A 20,696-nucleotide genomic window follows, 5' to 3' on the forward strand; every position below is an offset into this window, starting at 1 on the left:
TACAAATCGATGGAGTCGTCAATCTGCTGTCGAACCTTTGATTCGGTCGTTTGAGATCAAAACGTGAGCCAGATGACCCTTGGAAAGTGGTGGACAGTGAACCCCACCAGAGGCAACATGATCAGAAAACCATCGCCACATAAATGAGGCAAGATTTGGGGAAGATGGAGGAGGGTAGGAGTCACATGGAAGTGGCCTTCTCCTTTGTCACAACTCATAACTAATTTGAGGTGGTGGAAGCATGCAAAGAAAAGTGAGCAGATGGGAGGAGCTTATAGGTCAGTGCAGTAGAGTTAGATGTCGCATTCTCCAATTAAAATCCCACTAGGATCACAACTCCTCATCTCGTAGATGATGCCAAACAAACACAAACCAAGAGGGGAGAAATGAAAGGACAATGCAGCCCACGTCTCCCCAGTCCCCACACTCCGTTTTACTTTTGTGCAGTAATATTTGTTTTAGTGCAACTCAGCCCAACGTCTCGGTCACAGCCCATTAATCATCACCATCATCCCATACATGAAACTGATGATAAGGGATGCCTCAATAACTGGTCCTTGCTTTGCATTTGCTGCTATACAGATAGGAACACATAGTTTGAGAGAGAAGAAATAAAGGAAGAAGGACAAGTGGAAGGAAGGAGGGTTGGTTCTCTTAGTCCATAAATAATTAACCCCCTCCGGTATCCAAAGGCAACCCTCCTCCCACTCTATGCATCTCTCTTTCCAGAGAAAGAGGGCAAGGAGAGGCTCAGCCTCCAGTTAGAATTGCTCTCTCTCTCTCTCTCTGCCCCTCAGACTTTCTCCTCCCACTAACCAAACCCCTCCTCCACTTTCCCATCTTATACCGGTAAGTAGAAAAGAAAAGAAAAATTATGTATCGAAAGGAAGACCGTAAAATGATCATTTTCTCATTTCAGATCCCTGTTCTATCCCTCACCCATTTGCTGTTACTAGCTGCATTATAAGAAGCCACCACGGTTGGCTTACAATTTCCGCTCCTCAGATTCGATTCCATTCCTTTCTTTTGTTTCTTTCAGGCGAAGAGAGGACGAAAGAAGCAGCTACGCTGGATCGGCCGGGGAAGATGGGTCGGGGAAAGATCGAAATCAAGAGGATAGAGAACACAACCAACCGGCAGGTGACCTTCTGCAAGCGCCGCAATGGCCTGCTCAAAAAGGCCTATGAATTGTCCGTGCTCTGCGACGCTGAGGTTGCTCTCATCATCTTCTCGAGCCGTGGCCGCCTCTACGAGTATGCCAACAATAGGTGATTTTCTTTGACATCTTTGATGATCCACCATAGCCACCAGCCTCCCTGTCGATTCACTTCCATGCCATAATGAGCCACTCTTTTAGCTTCTTTTCCTTCTCTTTTTTTTGCTGGGTAAAATAGCCTATAGCTGGTCCTTGTAGATTGGAGGCATGGATTAGAGATGTTTCTTAGCTACTTTTTTGAAAGGAAAAAGGAATTATTTTCTTTGGGACTTGCTGGATTGTTGGATGGGGTTTGTTTTTGTTGCTTCTTTCTTTCGGTTTTCTGTAGTTAGATCTGAACTGGTGGTAGATCTAAAAGCATGGAGAGACCCCATCCTGTGAGTTGTGGCATGTTTACATAGTTTTAGTACAGTGCGGTGCTGAGCTGATATTTGCTAGCCTGGTGGTCCTGTTCTTTTCTTCCTCCAGTTATTCTCTTTCCTTTCTCTATGATGTGGTGGTGTTATTGTGTGAGCTTCCTGTTTGGAGATCCATCTCTTATTATAAAACTCTCTCTCTTTTGTTCCCTTCCCATGCTTTGTTGGCTGGAAGCATAGATCTGTGGAAGGAGTGGTAGGAATAGTAAGGTGATGTTATTAAGGATGGGGGCTGCGAGTGGTTGGGGTATTGGTATTAGGGGAAAGAACTACCCCCCGTCCCCTTTTGGATCTCAGCCTTGCCATTTCCTCTCTCGTTTCCTCCCTCTGCTATGCTCCTCTCATCCTTCCCCTCCCAAAACTCTCTCTCTCTCTTCTCACGTCACCCATCGGCGTAAGAAAGCCTGCTATGGAGCTGTCATGCTTCCATTTGCCCATTCCTTAGCCAAAGTACTCCTCCCGGTCCCATCCTCACACGTCACTCCTCTATTCCTCTCTCTTTACCCATTGCGACCAATGGCCGGTTAGGGTTTCTCCGGTGCGGATTAGGGTTTCTTTGAAACTGCTTTCCCATTCTACCCCCTCCGTCCCTCTCTCTACGTATGTTGCTACTTGCTAGCTACCACGAATCTTGGGAGGGAGCTCTTCACTTCTTCCCATTCTGACACCATCTCTGCAAACCCCTCAAGCCTTTCTCTCTCTCTTCTCCCATCTCTTCATCAAAAAATATAATATTTTAAGGGAGTTGAAGGGGTACGGAGGAGGACAGGACTGGGGAGCCAATGGGGTGATTGTACTGTGGGAGCTTTGCATGGGAAGACGACAAAGACCGAGAAGAAGGGGATCAGAAGGAGGGCAGTAGGTCAGGGGGTGGAGGTGATCGAGGCGGGCAAAGGAAGGAGGAGACGGTGATTGCACCGCAGGTAAAGGGCGCGGAGACCACCTGAGAGGGCCGTCCGGGGCGGTCCTTAGGGCGGAGGTGGTCGGGCCAATCATATCGTGGGATCGCGTGCCAGCGTGGCAGGAAGGAGCCAATCGGATCCTCGAGGAAACTAAGGTTAGAGAAAGGTCGCGTGAAGGAAGACAAGACTAGGGCTTCGGGAATCCAAGTTTATTATTTTATTTATGTACGGGTTGACATTTATCCTTTCTTGCTGTTGTCTTGTTTAATAATGGGCGTTTGAATAAATATATTCACTTTGTTGATGTTTGCTGCATTCTTTTAGTTTACTCCATTATTTTATGGACAAAGAGATTGGGGATTGTCCAAGCCAGTTAAAACCGGACGTAAAAGAACCTGGAGGGTAGGTACACTAAAATTTCTTTGAAAAGACATTGGTTGACATCTGATCTGAATCTTGAAATCAGTATGATTCACTTGAGTGAAAAAATCTTTTGGATGTTTTTTAGTTGGACATGAGATTTATTAAATTGAATATTAAGGGGTATGACAATGTGTTTTTGTTGTGGGGTTGTGGGTATAAAGTTTGAAGGGTGCATTGAGAACCTGAGCTGATTTATGGCAAAAATATATTTTAAAAAATTACTATGTTTAAGATCAGGAAGGTTTTTGGTTTTTTGAAAAAAAAAAAAAGAGATAAACCTCTATTTTGTGATCACAAGCTTTTGCTGTGTCTCTGCATGTGTGGGTTCCATTACCAAAATTATTTTTGTTCTACCATTTAGAGCATTCTCTCTTTTTTTTTTTTTTGTATTTTATTTAATCCTTAGAACTTCTTATAATTGGGTCTTTCCTGTCAAACAATTGAAGCCATAGGTTTAGCATAGAGAATATTTGTTTTTCCTCCACATCTTATGGCTTTTGCAAATGTAAGTGGGACTTTTTTGTTGTTCGCTAAAAGCCTCTAAGTTTCACATCTCTTTTTTTTTTTTTCCTTAGTTTATTCTTAGGTTTCCCTTCCACTATGCTTTTTTATGATTTTTAGAATTTTGAGGGCATGCTGAATGAGAGTTTCTTTACCTAATGAAAGGAGGAATATGGTGCTTCCGGTTTTTAGAGTTCTATGATGATTTATTAGGTGGGTCTTCAAGAAGAATTTCTTTTTCAATAATCTCTCATAGATCAACCTCTTATTTTGTCTCTACTTGAGAGCAAACATCCGCATCCAAGCTCTCTATATCCTGCAGTTTTTTTCCTAATAATTCTGCGTTAGCATGTACCCAAAAAAAAAAAATTCATAAAGTAACAAAACATTTGGAGTTCCTTGAAATCAGCCATATTGCCTGGTGTTATATATCTTATCATTTACTTGATTTATGACTCATGCAGTCATACCGGCCAATGATTTTTGAGAAAGAAACTCCCAAATTTTACGTCTATGGTACAAAAAAGACCCTTTACTTTCTTTCTGTTTTTTCTTTGGCACAACCAACACTTTCCTTGATCTACTACAAAGTAATCATGGCCACATCATGAAGACCTTGTCTTTTAATCTGTTCATGAATAATGTTAGAGACGCCATCACTTCGTTGAGAAGCCTTGTGGAAGCAAGCTTGCCAGTGTTGTGCTAACTTCCGGTTCTAAGAACGAACATATTCTGATTATAAAAAGAAATAAATGCGCAATATTTTAATGTGAACAACTTCCTACTCAAGTACCGTAAATTTGGAATACAGTATATCTTGGCAAGCTGTTGCTCTTGTCATTTATTCTTTGAAAAAAAAAAAGTATTTTTTTTTTCTTTCTTCTTCAGTATTTGTGAACTGAGGCATGAAAAATCGGCTAGATATTCTTCTTGACATTGCATTTTTCCCGAACAAAATTTACAGTACGAAAGTGTCTCTATATCTCTCTCTCTCCCTCCCCCCCCCTCTCTCCCTCTCTCATAATGAAATAAAAATAGTACCATTGTGAACTTGAAGATTGATGAATCACTCCATTTTGAATCAGTGCAAGATCATTCCCTATCCAACTATAGCCCTGAACTATGCTTTTTATTTGATGCACGTTATAAGGAATTATTTCACAAACAAGGAGAAAAAACATAGTTTTGAATTTTCTTTTCTATATTCATCTAAAGTTTACCATCCATATAAATTTGATGAAGTATTAGTTATAATACTTGCAGTACTTAGCTACTCAATAGCTTAGTTTCCAATGATACCTAGTCTATGTCGAAGAAAATTTAGTATTAAAATACTGATGTCCGTAAGTTTCATAAAATTCTTCATGAACCTAATGAAAGTTCCTGAAACTATGAACATATTAACATATCATTTCCTATACCTACAAAAATACCAATTCCCACTAAAGTTATTGCAGATTAGCAAGTCATCTGTTTAGTAAAATCCACCCGCAGCATTACATCCCTTCTACTCCTGAATTACCTTTATTAGATTCCAACTTTGCATGAAATTTATATTGTTTTCGGTGGTTGATTCATCACCTTCAAATTTACCAGTTGATTGTGGAAGCTCATAATGGAGACTTTCTAATCCTTTTTACATTTCTCTCTTGTTAGTCTGGCATTAGTTCTGCTACCATGATCATGGTTTGGCATTGCAATCTTTCCTATAAAACAAATGATTTGCATGTGACAATGCTCACTGTTGCAGCTAATTGAACTTTTCAATATAACCACAATTTTTAGGTCACCTCAGTCTTTGTATAAGTTGTCATCATAAAAAGTATTAATATATTCTAATATTTTTTTGATAAATTCCATAAGTGGAACATAAAAATTTTTAGGAGAAAAAGGGTGTTGGTCAAGGTCAATGAACTGAAATCAAAGATGTTAGATCATGTGATTGCAGAACTGAAATCCAAGTGTATTGTGACGCAGATAATATATAAGGGCAAATTTTATATTTTTCTTCAAAGAGTATATTTTCTTTCACACCTTGCCTCACTTCACATTATTTACAAAGACAAGGTCACTTCCTTTTCCAGAATTATATATTTCAACTTTAAAGGTTTAGGATTTGGTAATCATAGTATTCAAAATCAATATTGAAAATAATATTAGTTTCTTTTCATGACATGTAATGTACTCGGTCAAGAGATAATAATTATTAATTTAGTGAAAGCTCAGCATTTAACAGATCTTTAGCCATATCGAAAAGGGTGAAACCTGCATTTATCAGCCTGCAAATCACCCTCTTGGAAGGCTGCAACTGATGCTTAATTGTGCCAGATCAAATACTGGACCTGCAAATGGGAAGGAAGATGCACTGGTTAAATTGCCAGAAATAATTAATCACAGCAGAGACCTTTTTGAGTTTTTTTTTTTGCAAGCTGATATGTTGATAAAATAGATTGAACAATCATGAAATGCAGCATAAGAAAGTGAGATTCTGGAGGAATACTTGCAATCGAGCAATCAATATAACTGAATATGGCCTAGTGAAGTGAAAGGTTTTGAAAAGCATGACTTTTAATGTTTTAATTAACATTGTTATTCTGGGAGTGCAGTGTGAAAGCTACTATCGAGAGGTACAAAAAAGCATGTACTGATACCTCTAACTCTGGATCTGTCTCTGAAGCTGATTCCCAGGTAACTTCCCTTGTCATGAGTCACTTCTTTACCTTTTTACAATGCAAGCATAAATTTGGAGATATGTGTTCATTGGCTCATCATCACTGCTAGATTATATATAATCACCGGATGCATTCTCTCTATTAGCAGACATTTAAAGCAATATATCATACATCTATATGAGCTAATCCCTCTCTGTGTCACCCGGATAATCAACAATTGGGCACAAACTGACCGGTTCACACTTTTCTTTTATGGCAAGCTTGCGAACTTCTTTGTTGATCCGCAAGTCTAAATGGTACATAAGTAATAGAAGAAAAATAGTATTAGGACCCTAATGTTTTTGTTATAATAATCTTCTCTAATTTGATCTTTATAATTCAAGTTGTCGCTTGAAGCATTTATCTTTCTGAATCATAGGTGCGTGGTCATGATTTTGTATAATAAAATGTGCCCTTGGAATGATACAATCATCATATGACTTACTAATACATGTATGCTTAATTCTTCTTGAACATATTTTTCAGTTTTTGCATCTTTGATGACTATAAATACGTCAAGTAACAAAATGAGTGAGATAAAACTTCATAGTGATGTCTTGAAAGTAAATATCTATGGAAAGTGATACCATTAAATGCCCTTAGAATCTTCTGACATTAAGGTCTTCTTAGAGTTGTTGAAGTTTCTTTCTTTAAATCACTGAATAGTATAGAGCTCTGAACATCTCCACAGGAACAAGGCCCAACAAATTTATGGCCAAAGGCAGAAAGTATTGTTTGTATCTGCTCACCAACGACCTTGTTTAGTTTCACTTAACCAAAACTGATAATTGAGAATATGCTTGACTTGAGTGGTGTAATGCACATAAAATCTTGCCATCTTGTTCGGGGCTGTTGGGGTTATTGAAACCATCATTATAAACCTGTTGACAAAAGAATGCACTAGACTGTTCTCATAAGGGATGGTCAACTATTTCGTTTGAAGGTAAGAAGCTTTCAAATAAGTAGTCCTTATCATGGAATGGATCTTAAAGAACCTACGTGGAGATAGATATATGATTTTAGAGTTTTAACTTTCTCTTCCTTGTATGAAGCATGATGATCTTACCTGAAGGCCTCATATTTTTAGATAGTTTAAGTCAGGACTCCCCCTTTCTAGGCCCTATTTGGCGTGAAAAATCAACCTTCCAGGGAGTCCTATGTTGCATACAATAAGCAGTAAGGGTACCTTCTCTATAAACCGGAGGGTGGGCCAAGAGTATTCTTAACTTTCCACTCATAATTGTCTCTTAGAATACCATAAAAGGATGACAAAAATTTATCAAGATAACTCAAGAATGCCAAAAGCCTATTTTGGTAGCTCTTGCTTCGTGCATTTTAGATTGCTTTTTGAGTAACCAGGAGGAAAGGGTGATTCCCCCGAGATATATATTAGATAGATAATATGGTATTTACAATGTCTATATTTATAGTGATATATACATGATATTTTGAGGAGTTGGTGGCAATATACCAACAGATTGAGCGGTGGATGTAATAGTCAAGGATTCTGATTATACATACAAAAATAATGGTAGCAAAGGGTAATCTCGGACTGAAATTTCATAATCTGGAGGCAGAGTATGAGTATCCTATTTGCTATATTTGTACATGTCAGTAAAGAGTGTCGAATTGTTAAGCATACTTCAGTCTTGCAACTTTACTGACCGGTCTCGGTTGAGGACAATGGAAGATCTTCACTAGAATTAACCGATATGTTAGCGCTTTCTTTCTTCGTTGCTTGCAAGATGGCTAAGGAAAGCTTCTTCATATAAAATCTCTACATGGGGTTTTTAATTCCATCTTCCTCCGATTCGTAACGTGTCCAGTCAGCGAAGAAATGAGCTATTTTTCTTGCCGTTTCCGGTACCGAGTATGCTTCAAAGCGGAAGGTCCTACTATTTCGTTCCTTCCAAGCCAACCATTGAGTAGTGAAAAGAAGCGATGCGAATGCCTTACCTTGTTCCTTTTGGAGACCTAAATAGATCCACTTTGTCCAGAGAGATTTGCTTAGTAGGGGAGGAACATTGGTAAACTTGTTAGTGTTGACCAAGAGGCGGTGAAATATGAATATTGCAACAGTAAATTTCGGTAGTTTCATCTTCTCTGTAACACTGCTTTTCAACTTGCACACCTCTTTTTAGCAGATTTTCGTGGTTAGAATTTTGTTCTAATAAATTAACCAACCAAAAATTTTTACCTTTTCAGGCAATATTAATTTTCAAAGTATTTTAGCTAGGATATATCAAACACCACCATCAATCAGAAAGTGGTAACAGTTTCTGACTAAAAATCTTTCATTGGCTCCATTTCCAAATTCTTTGATCCGGTTCCTCTGTTAATGATCTATCCGACAAGATTTCTTCGAGTTTTCGGAAGTCGTCGGATGCTGCATAATTTAGTGGTCTGCGAAGCGAACCTTTCAGTCATGGCTTGAAATGAGCTGAGCTAACACTGATTTTTTGTTGGAAGCAAATGCATGTAGATCAGGGAGGGTGAAGTTCAGAGCTTCTCCTCTTGTTCAGATGTCGTACCAGAAGGATGTGGACGTTCTCTTACCGACATTTGACATGGTGAAAGTCTGAAATAGTCATGAAATTTGGTGACTCCCTTCCAGAAGGGTGATGTTCCGCCAGAAATGTTTTCATAAGTAAGCGGAGGCAAAGAGGACCGGTAATATATCCTGAAAATTAGTTATGACCATGATTTGTCAGGGTTTGTAAAAAGATTCCACCACCATTTTAACAACCATGAAATGTTCATGAGTTTGATGTTGCGGATTCCCAATCCTCCCATGTTCTTAAGTCTGTAAATTGTTGCCCAACTTATCAAGTTCTTGATTTTCCCGTGTTGCTGATTTTCAGTCCATAAGAATCTGTGGCAGTAGGTATTGATTCTGTTAATAACTGATTCTGGTAGCATGAACACCGGCATCCAATACACCGGAATGGCGTTAAGAATAGAACATACTAAAGTTTGGTGTCCAACCAATGACAGGGTGTTTTTTTTTCCATCCCGCTAGTTTTTGGTCTATTTATCTAAGATAAATGATCAATCCCTAGCTTTCAAAGAGGAGCTATGCAATGGTATTTCTAGGTAGTCAATCGGTAGCTGAGCAACAGTACATCCAAGCATCCTCGCATAAATTTTCAGGATGTTGTTTGGCAGGTTTAAACCAATGATATTGGACTTAGCAAAGTTGACTTTCAAGCTTGTCAACAATTCAAAGTTATATAGGATGATTTTGATAGTATTGATGTCCCTTTTTTTCTGATGAGCTGAAGAGAATGGTATCATCAGCATACTGTAAGCAGGTGAGTGGTTCATTTAAATCAAGAGGACTGAGGCCGTTAATCATCTGGTTAGCTGCCACCAACTTAAGCATCTTGTTTAGGACATCAGCGACCAAAATAAACAGTAAAGGAGAGAGAGGATTATCTGCTTTAGTCCTTTTTTGCTTCGAAAAGATCTTCCCTTAACTCCATTTATAATTAGTGAGGAGGTATTTATTTGGATGATCGATGACACCCATTGTCACCAATGAATTTCAAATCCTCTTTCTCCATCATCTGATTAAGAAAGAACCATGAGATGTTGTCAAAAGCTTTTTCAAAGCCAATTTTGCACATAATACCTTTCTGCTTGAATCTCTTACAATATGATACAATTTCGGCAGCTGTTGTGTAACACTCATGTATCATTAGACCCTTGATGAAGGCAGATTGATTTTCTAAAATTAGAGAGTTAATAACTTCTCCAAGCCTTGTAGCAAGCACTTTAGAGAAGATTTTAATAATACTCCCCTCTAAGCTAATGGGCCAAAAGTCTCTAACATCAGTGCATTCCTTCTTCTTCAGAATAAGCATAATATATGTGTTATTTATCCGAGATAAGTCCAAAGAAGAGCTGTGAATACTTTTTAAAAAGCTAAGAATAACAGGTTTAATGTGCTGCCAGTGTTTTTGAAAGAAAAATAATGGAAACCCATTCGGACCAGATGCCTTGTCTTTTGCAAGGTTAAATATAGCTTCTTTTATTTTTTCTTCGAAAAAGGGCCTCTCTAAAGATCTAAGGTCGATATTATCAGAGTACAGAGATTTTCAGTCGGCTACCACCAGGGGATCTTCAACAGAATCTAGTAGTTTAGTGTAGTAATCTTTAAATGCCTTGTGTATACCCGATTGATCATTATATAGGTTACCATCCTTTTGAATTGAATCTATATTATTTTTTCTTTGTCTGTTGGAAGCACAAATATGGAAGAATTTAGTGTTCTTATCTCCATCCGTGAGCCACAAATGCCTAGATCTCTGTCTGCAATATACTTTCTCTTAATGAAGCAATGTCTGAAGCATATTTTTAAGTTTTGATCTTTCACAATTCTCTTCATCAGTCAAATTACGTTCTTCTTCAATGCATTCTAATTCGTTAATTTTCAACTCTATAACTTTCTTTCGATTCCAAATATTTCCAAAGATTTTCTTGTTCCAAGCTCTCATTTGAGAACATAAGTATCAAATTTCAGTACAATTGCAGAGATTACATCTTGTGATGTTGGTGCAGCGTCCCACCAAATCTTGACCTGCTTGCAGAGATTACATGTGTTCTCAAGCCAAAAAAACTTGAAAAGTTTTGACCCTAGTAAAATCTTTATAGAAAAAATAATTAGGAGAGGTGTGTGGTCGGATGTGGTACATACCAGTGAGGAGAGTGAAGTCTAAGAAAAATGGTTGTGCCATTCTACCGAGACGAAGTATCTGTCTAATTTTGCCAAGCCAGCATTCTGCCGAAAATTAGACCGAATGTACTTCCAGCTGGGAGAGTTGATCTCATGAGTTTTAGATGGAATAAGCAGTCATTGAATTCAGCAGAAGCCGTTATGCTACTGGTTGCCTATTGAGTACCTTAATCTCCTCAAAAAGATGAGTGTCTTTGGTTCGTTTAACAGTATTTATGTCTCTAGCTCCTATCATCATGAGTTTTTTCTTTTTTTTCTTTTTTTTTTTTGAGAAAAATGGAGACTAATGACATATCACCATTAGTCATCAAATTTATTAACAAAGAGTAAAATTTATAAAGAGATGAATATACAAATTAACAAGAACTTTGACAAGAACATCCAAAAAGATTGGGGCTTGCCAAAAAAAGAGAGAAAAAAATCAAAAGGGAAATTGATGTGTCCATGCCTCAAGCAGGTCGTCGGGGACCACACGCCTCGACCCATGAAGTATTGTCCGATACGGCTGGGTCCAGACCGGGAGCGTGCCCAGTGGTCCCCACGGGGGCGAGTCCCCCAACGTCACGCAGACGGCCTCACAGTTTTGTCCTTACCCTCGGTGGAAAAAGGCGCCTCGTGAGGAAAGGTGTGTTCGTATCTCTTTTAAGCACATGACACTTCAGAGTTTACTCGATGTGGGACTATTAAGGGAGGTCCCCCCACAGCCTACCCACAACATAGCCCCCCACTTTGGAGGGCATGTGCTGTGAGTAGGGGGCGGGTGCCCCCTACCTGGCGCGCCACTGATGTGTCCATGCCTCAAGCAGGTCGTCGGGGACCACACGCCTCGACCCATGAAGTATTGTCCGATACGGCTGGGTTCGGACTGGGAGCATGCCCAGTGGTCCCCACTGGGGGCGAGTCCCCCAGCGTCACGCAGACGGCCTCATAGTTTTGTCCTTACCCTCGACGGAAAAAGGTGCCTCGTGAAGGAAGGTGTGCCGTATCCCTCTTAAGCACATGACACTTCAGAGTTTACTCGATGTGGGACTATTAAGGGAGGTCCCCCACAGCCTACCCACAATAGAAACCAAACTTTAGGACCCATAAGAGAATTTCAAAAAGAGACAACAACAGATAGAAGTATTCTTAGCCACCAACAGTATATGGAAGCCTCAAGCAAAAAAATCTCAGAATGTTGCAAGTCTTCATCATCGTCCCAATAATAAAATAGAGCTAAACATGATATAGAAAAAATATCAGATAGGAGAGTACAAGCCACAACAATACACAATGTCCTGAAGTTCAACATCACACCCCAAAACATGAGTGATCACAAGTAGCCTCTAAAGTTGGTTAAAGGGAAAATAGGAACATCAATCAATGGTACTCCAGATCAGGAAAGGGAAAATGATCTGGAGTGCTATTGACTAATGTTTCTGTTTTCCTCTTAACCAACTTCTAAGGTTGTTGTGATCACTCATGTTTTGGGATGATGATATTGAACTTCATAACACTATATACTGTTGTGGCTCGTGCTCTCATATTTGATATCTCTTTTATATCATGTTTGGCTCTATTTTGCTATTGAGATGATGATGATGAAGACTTGCAGCACTTTGAAGTTTTTTTTGCTTGAGGCTCCCATATGTTGTTGGTGGCTAAGAATACTCCTATCTGTTGCTGTCTCTTTTTGAAATTCTCTTCTGAGTCCAAAAGTTTAGTTTTTTATTTTGATTTTTTTTTCTCTTTCTTTGGCAATCTCCTATCATTTTTTTGGATGTGCTTATTAAAGTTCTTTTAATCTGTATATTCACCTTCTTGTAAATTTTACTCTTTGTTAATAGATCTTGTGACTAATGGTGATATGTCATTAGCCTCTATCATTCTCAAAAAAAAATTATAGGAATACTCCTTCAACTTTAGTTTAATTTTACTTACACCTTTATACTTTAAAAAGTGTCAAACTGATCCTTCTCGTTATCATTATGTTTCAATATGGTTCAGTCATTTACTTATCAATAAATGGTGATATCTTTTTTCTCAATGGATAGAAATGTTCTTGCTCATGGGCGGACTTGGAGGAGAAGAGGTTGGAAAGAAGGAGGAGGGAACTACCGTAGAGGAGGATAGCTTATAGATGGCTTGGAGGAAGAGGAAGGGAGAAGGAAGAGATCAATCAGAGAGGAGAGAGGAGAGAGGAAGAGGATGAGAAGGAGGAGGAGAAAGGAAGAAGAGGAGGAGGACGAGAAGGGGATGGCATGGAGGGCATGACTTACAGACAGCTTGGAGGAGGAGGATGGGGGGATCAATCATAGAGAAGGAAGGAAGGAGGAGGAGGAGGAGGAAGAAGAAAAGGTGGGAGGAATGGACAGAGATAGAGAGAGCTCCCATGGAGGAGGAAGAATATATAGATGATAAGGGGAGGAGAAAAGAGGAGGAAGAAAGAGGGATGCCGCGATGAAGGAGGGGATCAATTATGGAGAAGGGAGAAGGAGAAGGAAGGAGAGGTGGTGGAGGAATGGGTGAAGGTGGAGAGAGTTGCAATGGAGAAAAAAAATAGATGAGGAAGGGAAGGAAGAAGAAAGAGCGAGTAAGAGGGATGTCGGCAATAAAGAAGGAGGAGATCAATCGAAGAGGAGGCAAAAAAGGAGGAGGTGGTGGTAGAGAAGGAGGAGGAAAGGGAGGCAGTGGAGGAAAGGGCGGAGGTGGAGAAAGCCATCATGGAGGAGAAATGAGTAAGGAGAAAAAAAGGAAGGAGGAGGAAAAAGAAGATCACCAGCGATGGAGGAGGATATGATCAATCGGAGAAGAGAGAGGAAGAAAGTGGGAGGAGATGGAGATAAGGATATTTTTATCATTTTATAAAATAATGATATCATGTGATAATCATATGATACCATTTTATTAATAGAGATAGACGTTGGATACATTGGAACATATCGTTAACTATTAATTTGATACTTTTTAAAGTACAGGGGTGTAAGTGAAATGGACTAAAGTTGAGGAGGTATTTCTATATTTTTTTCAAAAAAAAGATATTGTACATATTGATCATAGACCCAGTCAGTTTGGTCAATCACAATTTTTCTTTTTATCATTCTAAGCCAAATAAAATAAGTTAGAAAAGTCAAAGTAGCTTCAAAGCAAGCAAAAATTAGTAGTAAGATGGTCCGATAAGTATCTGCCTATTCTAAAGCACTTCAAGCCTTCTTCAAAAGAAATCCATGATAATTTTTTTTTAACGAATTCCCTGTTCCATGCAAATAATTTTTGAACATCAGTTTGTGAAACATTTGATCATCATTCTTGTCATTTTCAATTCCACATTCTTAGAATGTTAATAACATTTGATGCAAATGGAAGCACGGTAGAGAACTAGATTCAAATAGAGAAGTGCGCAAATCAGGTCTAGCATGCAGCAAAATCCTCTTTGCCGGCATATCTTTTGTCAGTTAAAAATATAATTTGGAGCCAAATGCTTATAGTGGTTTTGCTTGAGTTACATGGTTTATGATAATATACAATTGTGATTTTTTTTTTTTTGAGCAAACTAAGTAATGGGAATCTGTTATCAGCTGAAAATTCTTGAGAATTTTAGCTTAAGTTAACATTGAGCACATGTTCCCAAAACTATAAGAAATAAACTGCATTTGTATCACGAAAATGATGGGCTATTGAAGAAGATGATCATGGTATCCCTTCTAGCAGCCAATTCTTCAATTATGTTATTGGCAGGTTCTGCTCCTTTTTTTTTTTTTCACCAACTAATCCTAGCAATATTTAAGATTAATAACTAGAATCAAATTCTTCCCTAAATTTGGTCACTTCAATGGAAATCCAAAAATTATGGCTACACTATAAATTTATGCTTAATATTGTTGGTTGTAAAAGAGGACTTGGATAATTGGTTTGAATCATTTGACATTTAGGTGAGGTGAAATATTTTAAGTATATAGTCTATGTGGATAGGATGATCAATGGTTGAATGAAACTTGTAGTTAGGACATGTAAAAGTAATTAGTTATTATTAAAATAGCAGCATAGTTTACACGTAGGGAGGCCTTGTCTTTTGGCTGTCTTACAACATGCCACTACATGCCACGTTCATGCACCCAATATAGACCTTTACAATAAAATTATAGTTTCTAGAAATTTCTAATTTTTGTCTGTATCAAGTTGGTTAATTGCCAATTTGTCCATGCTCATAATTTCTTGACATTTGTTCCACTTTTATTCATTCCCTACATAGTTCCAGAGGCTTCCAAATGTGTACTAAATATCTCAACAAATGTGAAGTAGTTTCATCTACATGGTCCATCTACTGCAGGAATTTTAGCAAATGCCACATTCTAGTTTGTCATAACTAAGGATACTCAAAATATAATTTATTATATGATGGCCTGATTCTATACTTTGTCATGTTGAAAAAAATCTCCATATGGTATAGGAAAGCTACCCTCATTATGCCAAAAAAAATAAATTTAACATATTAACACATTGCATCAAAAAAAAAAAATCAAAAAAATCATAAACATATTAACACCAACCTCATTTTCCAATTACTCCATCTCTGGGCAACATTAGCCATCTAGATTTCTCTCGCCTGCTTTCCCTAGTAAGCTCGAAGTCTTTTTGCTATCTTTTTTTGTAAAAGGTATTCATGAGGGCATACAATATGGACCTCAATATGAAAATATAGGGCTTGCTTATTGTTGTTGTTGTCTTTGTATTGTTATGTTTTTGCTCCAGTACAAATTAGTGAAATACTATATGGAGATGGATGTTGAAAATAGCATTTACTCTAAATTTATGCTTTTCCTTGCTTTTATCAAAAAATGATAAATCTTTGCTATCAAAAGTTCTCAAGATTTTTCAAGAAGTTTCAAAAAACAATAGGGTTAATATCCATAAACTTCAATCTAGTTCATTTTATTTCTTACACCCTAGCCCCAATCAATTGATATATCTGAAAGTGAAAACATCTCTACATGCAATATAGGAGAGCTACCCTCATGGCAATAAGGAAAAACTTAAACTATGTTACATCATTGTGCCAAAACCTTTTTTATCAAAAAAAAAAAATCGAAAAAGAGCTTAAACATATTAACACCAACCTCGTTTTCCACTTACTCCATCTCTAGGCAACATTAGCCATCTAGAATTCTCTAGCCTGCTTGTCCTGATAAGCCCTAAGTCTTCTTGCCATCTAATTTTGTAAAAAGGCACATCCATTGCTCCAAATAAAAGCCAAGCATGCAGCCTCTTCAAGAAGTAGTTGTGAAAGCCTTGGCCAACTGCACCACATGCACGTTATTTTGATTCATTGATCATTCTACGACGAAGGCCAAGAATAAGAGTTAAGTAGTACCTTCGTATCATTGAAGATATTTGATTTTGAGATGTCTTTGGGACCGGATTTGATTTAGGAGTCCTCAATTCAGAAAAGAGTGGGCTTATTCATGAGGACATACAATATGAGCCTTAACATAAAAATATAAGGCTTGCTTAGTGTTGCCGTTGTTTTTGTGTTTTTGCTTCTGTACATATTAGTAAAATACAATATAAAGATCGATGTTGAAAATAGCATTTTCTCTAAATTTATGCTTTTCCTTGCTTTTATCAAAAAACAATAAACCTTTGCTACCAAAAGTTCTGAAAATTTTTCAACCAGTTCCAAAAAAAAAACCGTAGGGTTTCAACATCCATGTACTTCAGTCTAGTCCATTTTATTTCTTACTCCCAAGCCTCAATTGGTTAAGACGTCTGAAATTAAACCAATTTATTTAACTATAAAGTACAATCATTTGTAGGTCTGTTTATAGATGAGAAAGTTCTAGAAGATGTTTTCCTAGAGCTCATGTGAGTACTTATATCTTCCATTCTTCGGGAAATTTAATGCCTTGACGCGAAGGGTTGCAAGGCCATTGTGGAATCAGAAGCGGAATTCAGGACTATTTTGGTCTCCATCTATCATCTCCTTCTCCTCTTGTTTTATACTTAAATATCCACTTCTGCATGCCTTCCATTTTTAGATATTTGTTTTTTGATAATGTAACTATTATTATATAGGAATAGTCTGTCACCCTTTGAAATTTGTCATGCTGCTATGTTCTTGACAAGGTCTATGTTCCAAGGCAACTAGAGCACAAAAGGATCTTTTTCCTCCACATCTGCATGACATTCACATTTCATATGGTTATAGCATGTTAAATCTATCATGTGCAACTAGATTAAACATCAATTAGACAAATGGAGGCCAACAAAATTTTGAACATTTTACGACAAAACACATCGGTGTTGCAGTTCTGTTGCTTACCAAGTATCTCAAAGAAAAAATAAACCGTGCATGGTTGGTTCTGCAAGCAATCTATGTTTAGCAGTTGATGTGTTTAATTACTCATGGAAAGCACTTTCTTGTGATGTTAATGTGGGTTAATCACGATGGTGGTCTTATAATAACAATAAGCAGCTTTGTAATACTGTTGCTTACCGAGTCTCTCAAAGGAAACATAGGCTATGTATGGTTGGTTCTCAAAGCAATCAAGGTTTAGTGTTTGATATGTTGGTGCATGGAAAGCACTTTCTTGTGATCTTCTTTCTGCTTATCACATATATCTTATATAGAAGGGCAGCGTTACAGACAAAGCATTCCAGGATAACAAAAGATCTGGTTGCTTGATTGCGGACTGTGTGTCTGTCCACTTATGCAAGAATTACCAGATGTTGTGTTAGAGTTGATCATCGTAGCATCATTAAGGCATTTAGAAAGAGAAACTAAAGAATCTTTTTGGCTATCTAATATTGTTTGAAGTCTGCATTACTCTGATCCATGCGTTCCAAGTCAATATGGTTTAACTGGAACTTTTTATTTGTGCTTGATTGTGAACAATCTAATAATTAGCAATGCTGATATATAAAGTTCCATTCATATAATTGATTTTTCTTTCAATGTTTAACTTGCATTTTATTAGGCAATCAAATCTTTCATGGAGCACTATCTTTTGAATTGCAAGCTGATAAATGCTGTTTTCTACTAATAATCCAAGTTGGCAGTTTAAAGTGTTACATTCCTTTCTTCGAAAAAAAAAACATATTACATTCCTTCATATAGATTTCCTCCAATAACAACCCTAACACTTTCCAATTTATATCAGTATTATCAACAAGAATCATTGAAACTGCGCCAGCAAATAACCAGCCTACAGAATTCAAACAGGTAACATGCACACTTGAGCTAACATTGTTCCTTCTCGGGCTGTGGAGTTACTGGTTCTAATGAGTCCTTCTATTTGTAGAAATTTGATGGGAGATTCTCTTGGCTCCATGAGCCTTAGGGACCTGAAGCAACTGGAGGGAAGGTTGGAAAAGGGCATAAACAAAATAAGAACTAAGAAGGTAGTCATAAATAAAGTCTTCTACATGCATTTGCTTCTACTTTTACACATCCGTTCTTACTGGTTTTTTTTATTGTGTCAGAATGAGTTGCTATTTGCTGAAATTGAATACATGCAGAAAAGGGTAAATATCAAGTCTGAAGCTTTTTGATTTCTCATTATTGTGTTTTGCTATCTATTATACTTTGGTTTCATTATTTGTTAGGAGACGGAGCTGCAAAATGCCAACATGTACCTAAGGAACAAGGTCTCTCTCTCTATCTCCCTCTCCTCTCCTCCCCCCCACCACTTTGTGACCTATTTAATTGAGTAATAGCTTATGTGGAAACAGATAGCCGAGAATGAGGGAGCACAACAACAGATGAATATGTTACCCGCTACGACTGAATATGAGGTCATGCCGCCATATGATTCAAGGAACTTCCTGCAAGTGAATCTAATGCAAAGCAATCAGCATTACTCTCACCAGCAGCAGACAGCTCTCCAACTAGGGTACCAACTTTCCCTGGCTCACCAAATTTTCTAACAACGATCATGCATACCATCTGTATACTACTGTCGTTCCATTCATTAATTTCCTCCTCAATCATTTGTTGTATTCTGTTGATAAGAGTTGCTACTAATTCGTTTCGTCTTATCTTTTGTTTTTGGGTAGATGAGACCAGGAAATGATCCATGATTGGTGGTTCTGCGACATCAAACCTGTAGGTGTAGAGCTGGAATGCTTGCATGTAGTTTGTTGGTAAGTTATGTTGAGAAAACTAAACAGATGATGTGGGTGAAGATTGCCCGAGTTGGTAGCCTTTCATCCAAAATGGACTCATAAGACAATTGGTTGTAGTATATACAAACAATTCCACTTGTATGCTCTTAACTGCATGCGGTTGTCACTTCATATTGCAGCATATAGGACTTTATATTGTTTTTGTTATTTGTCGTGTTCATCAAAGATAATGTTATTTTCCGGCCATTACTCTTGCAGGATAATCATGGGATATTAGTAATCTTAATTTCTGGAAATCGGATGATGAAGTTTTTCATGTGCCCAAAATAAGTGACATCTGAGTAATTGAGTGGATGACATTTTTTATATGAGTCAAATTTGAGGCTATCTAGGATGGGATTGCTTTGACAGTGTTACAGTAAAATTAGGTGCACAAATGGACTTTTTAGGTTTTACAAATGGCAGTGGAATGGAGATACCGTTTACCAGGAGATGGTGATATGGGACTAAAGTGGGTTTTTTGCTTGATAGTATCCATCCCATCTCAGTATACAGTGTGATGATATCTCACTAAAGACTTCCAACATCCCTTTGTGTTTGCTAGAATAAAATATTAGTCGTGAACGATAACTGTTGTTGGAGGCTCATGACACAGTTCTTGATTTCTAGATTGCGTGGTTTTGGACCAGGCTTCCTCCAAAGCTGAAAGAATTAATATTGTTGCTCTTACTGTGTTGGTTATGGAATATAATGGTGTCAGCCTTGTCATTCAGAATAGATATTTTTGTCCTTTAATAATTATCAAAGTTTAGTTCCTTGTCGAAGTCCTTCAACTATTCCTAGTTTGTTTCTTTTTGGAAAAAGACAAGATTGGTGTCAATATTTAAATGAGAAAGAAAGGCTGCACCACAATCTATCGGAAAAGTAAGGGTTTCGCTAGCTCAAGTGCCATTCTATAATTTAATCGGCTATCAACTCTTAGGTAGCTTTTGATGCATTACATAGATAATATTATTATAATAATATAATTATAAAAAATATATAATTATTTAATAAAATTATAAAAATTTTATATGACAGTGTTTGGTATGTGCAGTGTTGTTGTAAAATTATAGAGAATCCTACGTTGCAGTATTTAGTATATAATTTAGATTATATAGAATATAAGTTAATTTTCAAAATATCTCCATCTTTACTTATTGATTATTATCTATTTTCTAAAGGGACAACTTAATTTTAAGACCAACTATTTTTTATGACATCATCCATTATATTTTCTTTTCTATTTTCATCAACTGGGATTATCCATAATTTATTTTGATTTATTTTGATGAGGATATTTTGGTCTTGAAGTTATCTTGTTATAAGATAGTAGGATTGCAAGATTTCACATAATCACATAGTCATCTCCCTCTAGATAATTAGATTACGTCTTTTTTAAATAATGCTGTATTACATATAATGCAGCATTATCTGTGAAAATAACGAAACAAACAGTGTAATCTGATCACTTGTTGCAAAATTATATGTAATTCTATCAAGATTACATGCTATCAAACACTCCTTTAGGAACAATAATATGCTGTTCTAAGTCTTATTCTTTTCATATGATTGAGGATTTCAACATGGTCTTCTGTGCAATAGAGATTTATCTTATATCAGGATTCTTGTCCTATAAATAGTGGTAGCATC

General features: G+C 37.4%; 1 protein-coding gene across 2 annotated transcripts; it reads left to right on the top strand.

Moving 5' to 3' along the window:
• The first annotated feature begins 639 nt into the window (after positions 1-639).
• AG2 (floral homeotic protein AGAMOUS-like) lies at positions 640-19,211 on the top strand. Of its 2 annotated transcripts, NM_001305068.1 has the most exons (9): positions 818-849; positions 1,040-1,268; positions 6,065-6,146; positions 18,041-18,102; positions 18,182-18,281; positions 18,363-18,404; positions 18,486-18,527; positions 18,612-18,772; positions 18,936-19,145. In NM_001305068.1, exons 2-9 carry the CDS (start codon positions 1,087-1,089, stop codon positions 18,937-18,939), a joined length of 675 nt encoding a protein of 224 aa, NP_001291997.1. In that variant the 5' UTR covers positions 818-849; positions 1,040-1,086; the 3' UTR covers positions 18,940-19,145. The 2 variants fall into 2 exon arrangements, with proteins under 2 accessions (XP_019707055.1, NP_001291997.1); XM_019851496.2 differs by having other exon boundaries at positions 640-849; positions 18,182-18,404; positions 18,936-19,211.
• Positions 19,212-20,696: the final 1,485 nt, after the last annotated feature.

The sequence above is a fragment of the Elaeis guineensis genome, chromosome 7 (genome assembly GCF_000442705.2).
Source record: "Elaeis guineensis isolate ETL-2024a chromosome 7, EG11, whole genome shotgun sequence".
Classification (NCBI taxonomy): domain Eukaryota; kingdom Viridiplantae; phylum Streptophyta; class Magnoliopsida; order Arecales; family Arecaceae; genus Elaeis; species Elaeis guineensis.

What these genes read in the sequence shown, in the direction of transcription:
- AG2 (XM_019851496.2), top strand. Translation starts at nt 1,087, where the DNA reads ATGGGTCGGGGAAAGATCGAAATCAAGAGGATAGAGAACACAACCAAC. An exon ending in TACGAGTATGCCAACAATAG is followed by an intron (nt 1,269 to 6,064) that starts GTGATTTTCTTT and finishes CTGGGAGTGCAG; the next exon opens with TGTGAAAGCTACTATCGAGA. An exon ending in TCTCTGAAGCTGATTCCCAG is followed by an intron (nt 6,147 to 18,040) that starts GTAACTTCCCTT and finishes AATTTATATCAG; the next exon opens with TATTATCAACAAGAATCATT.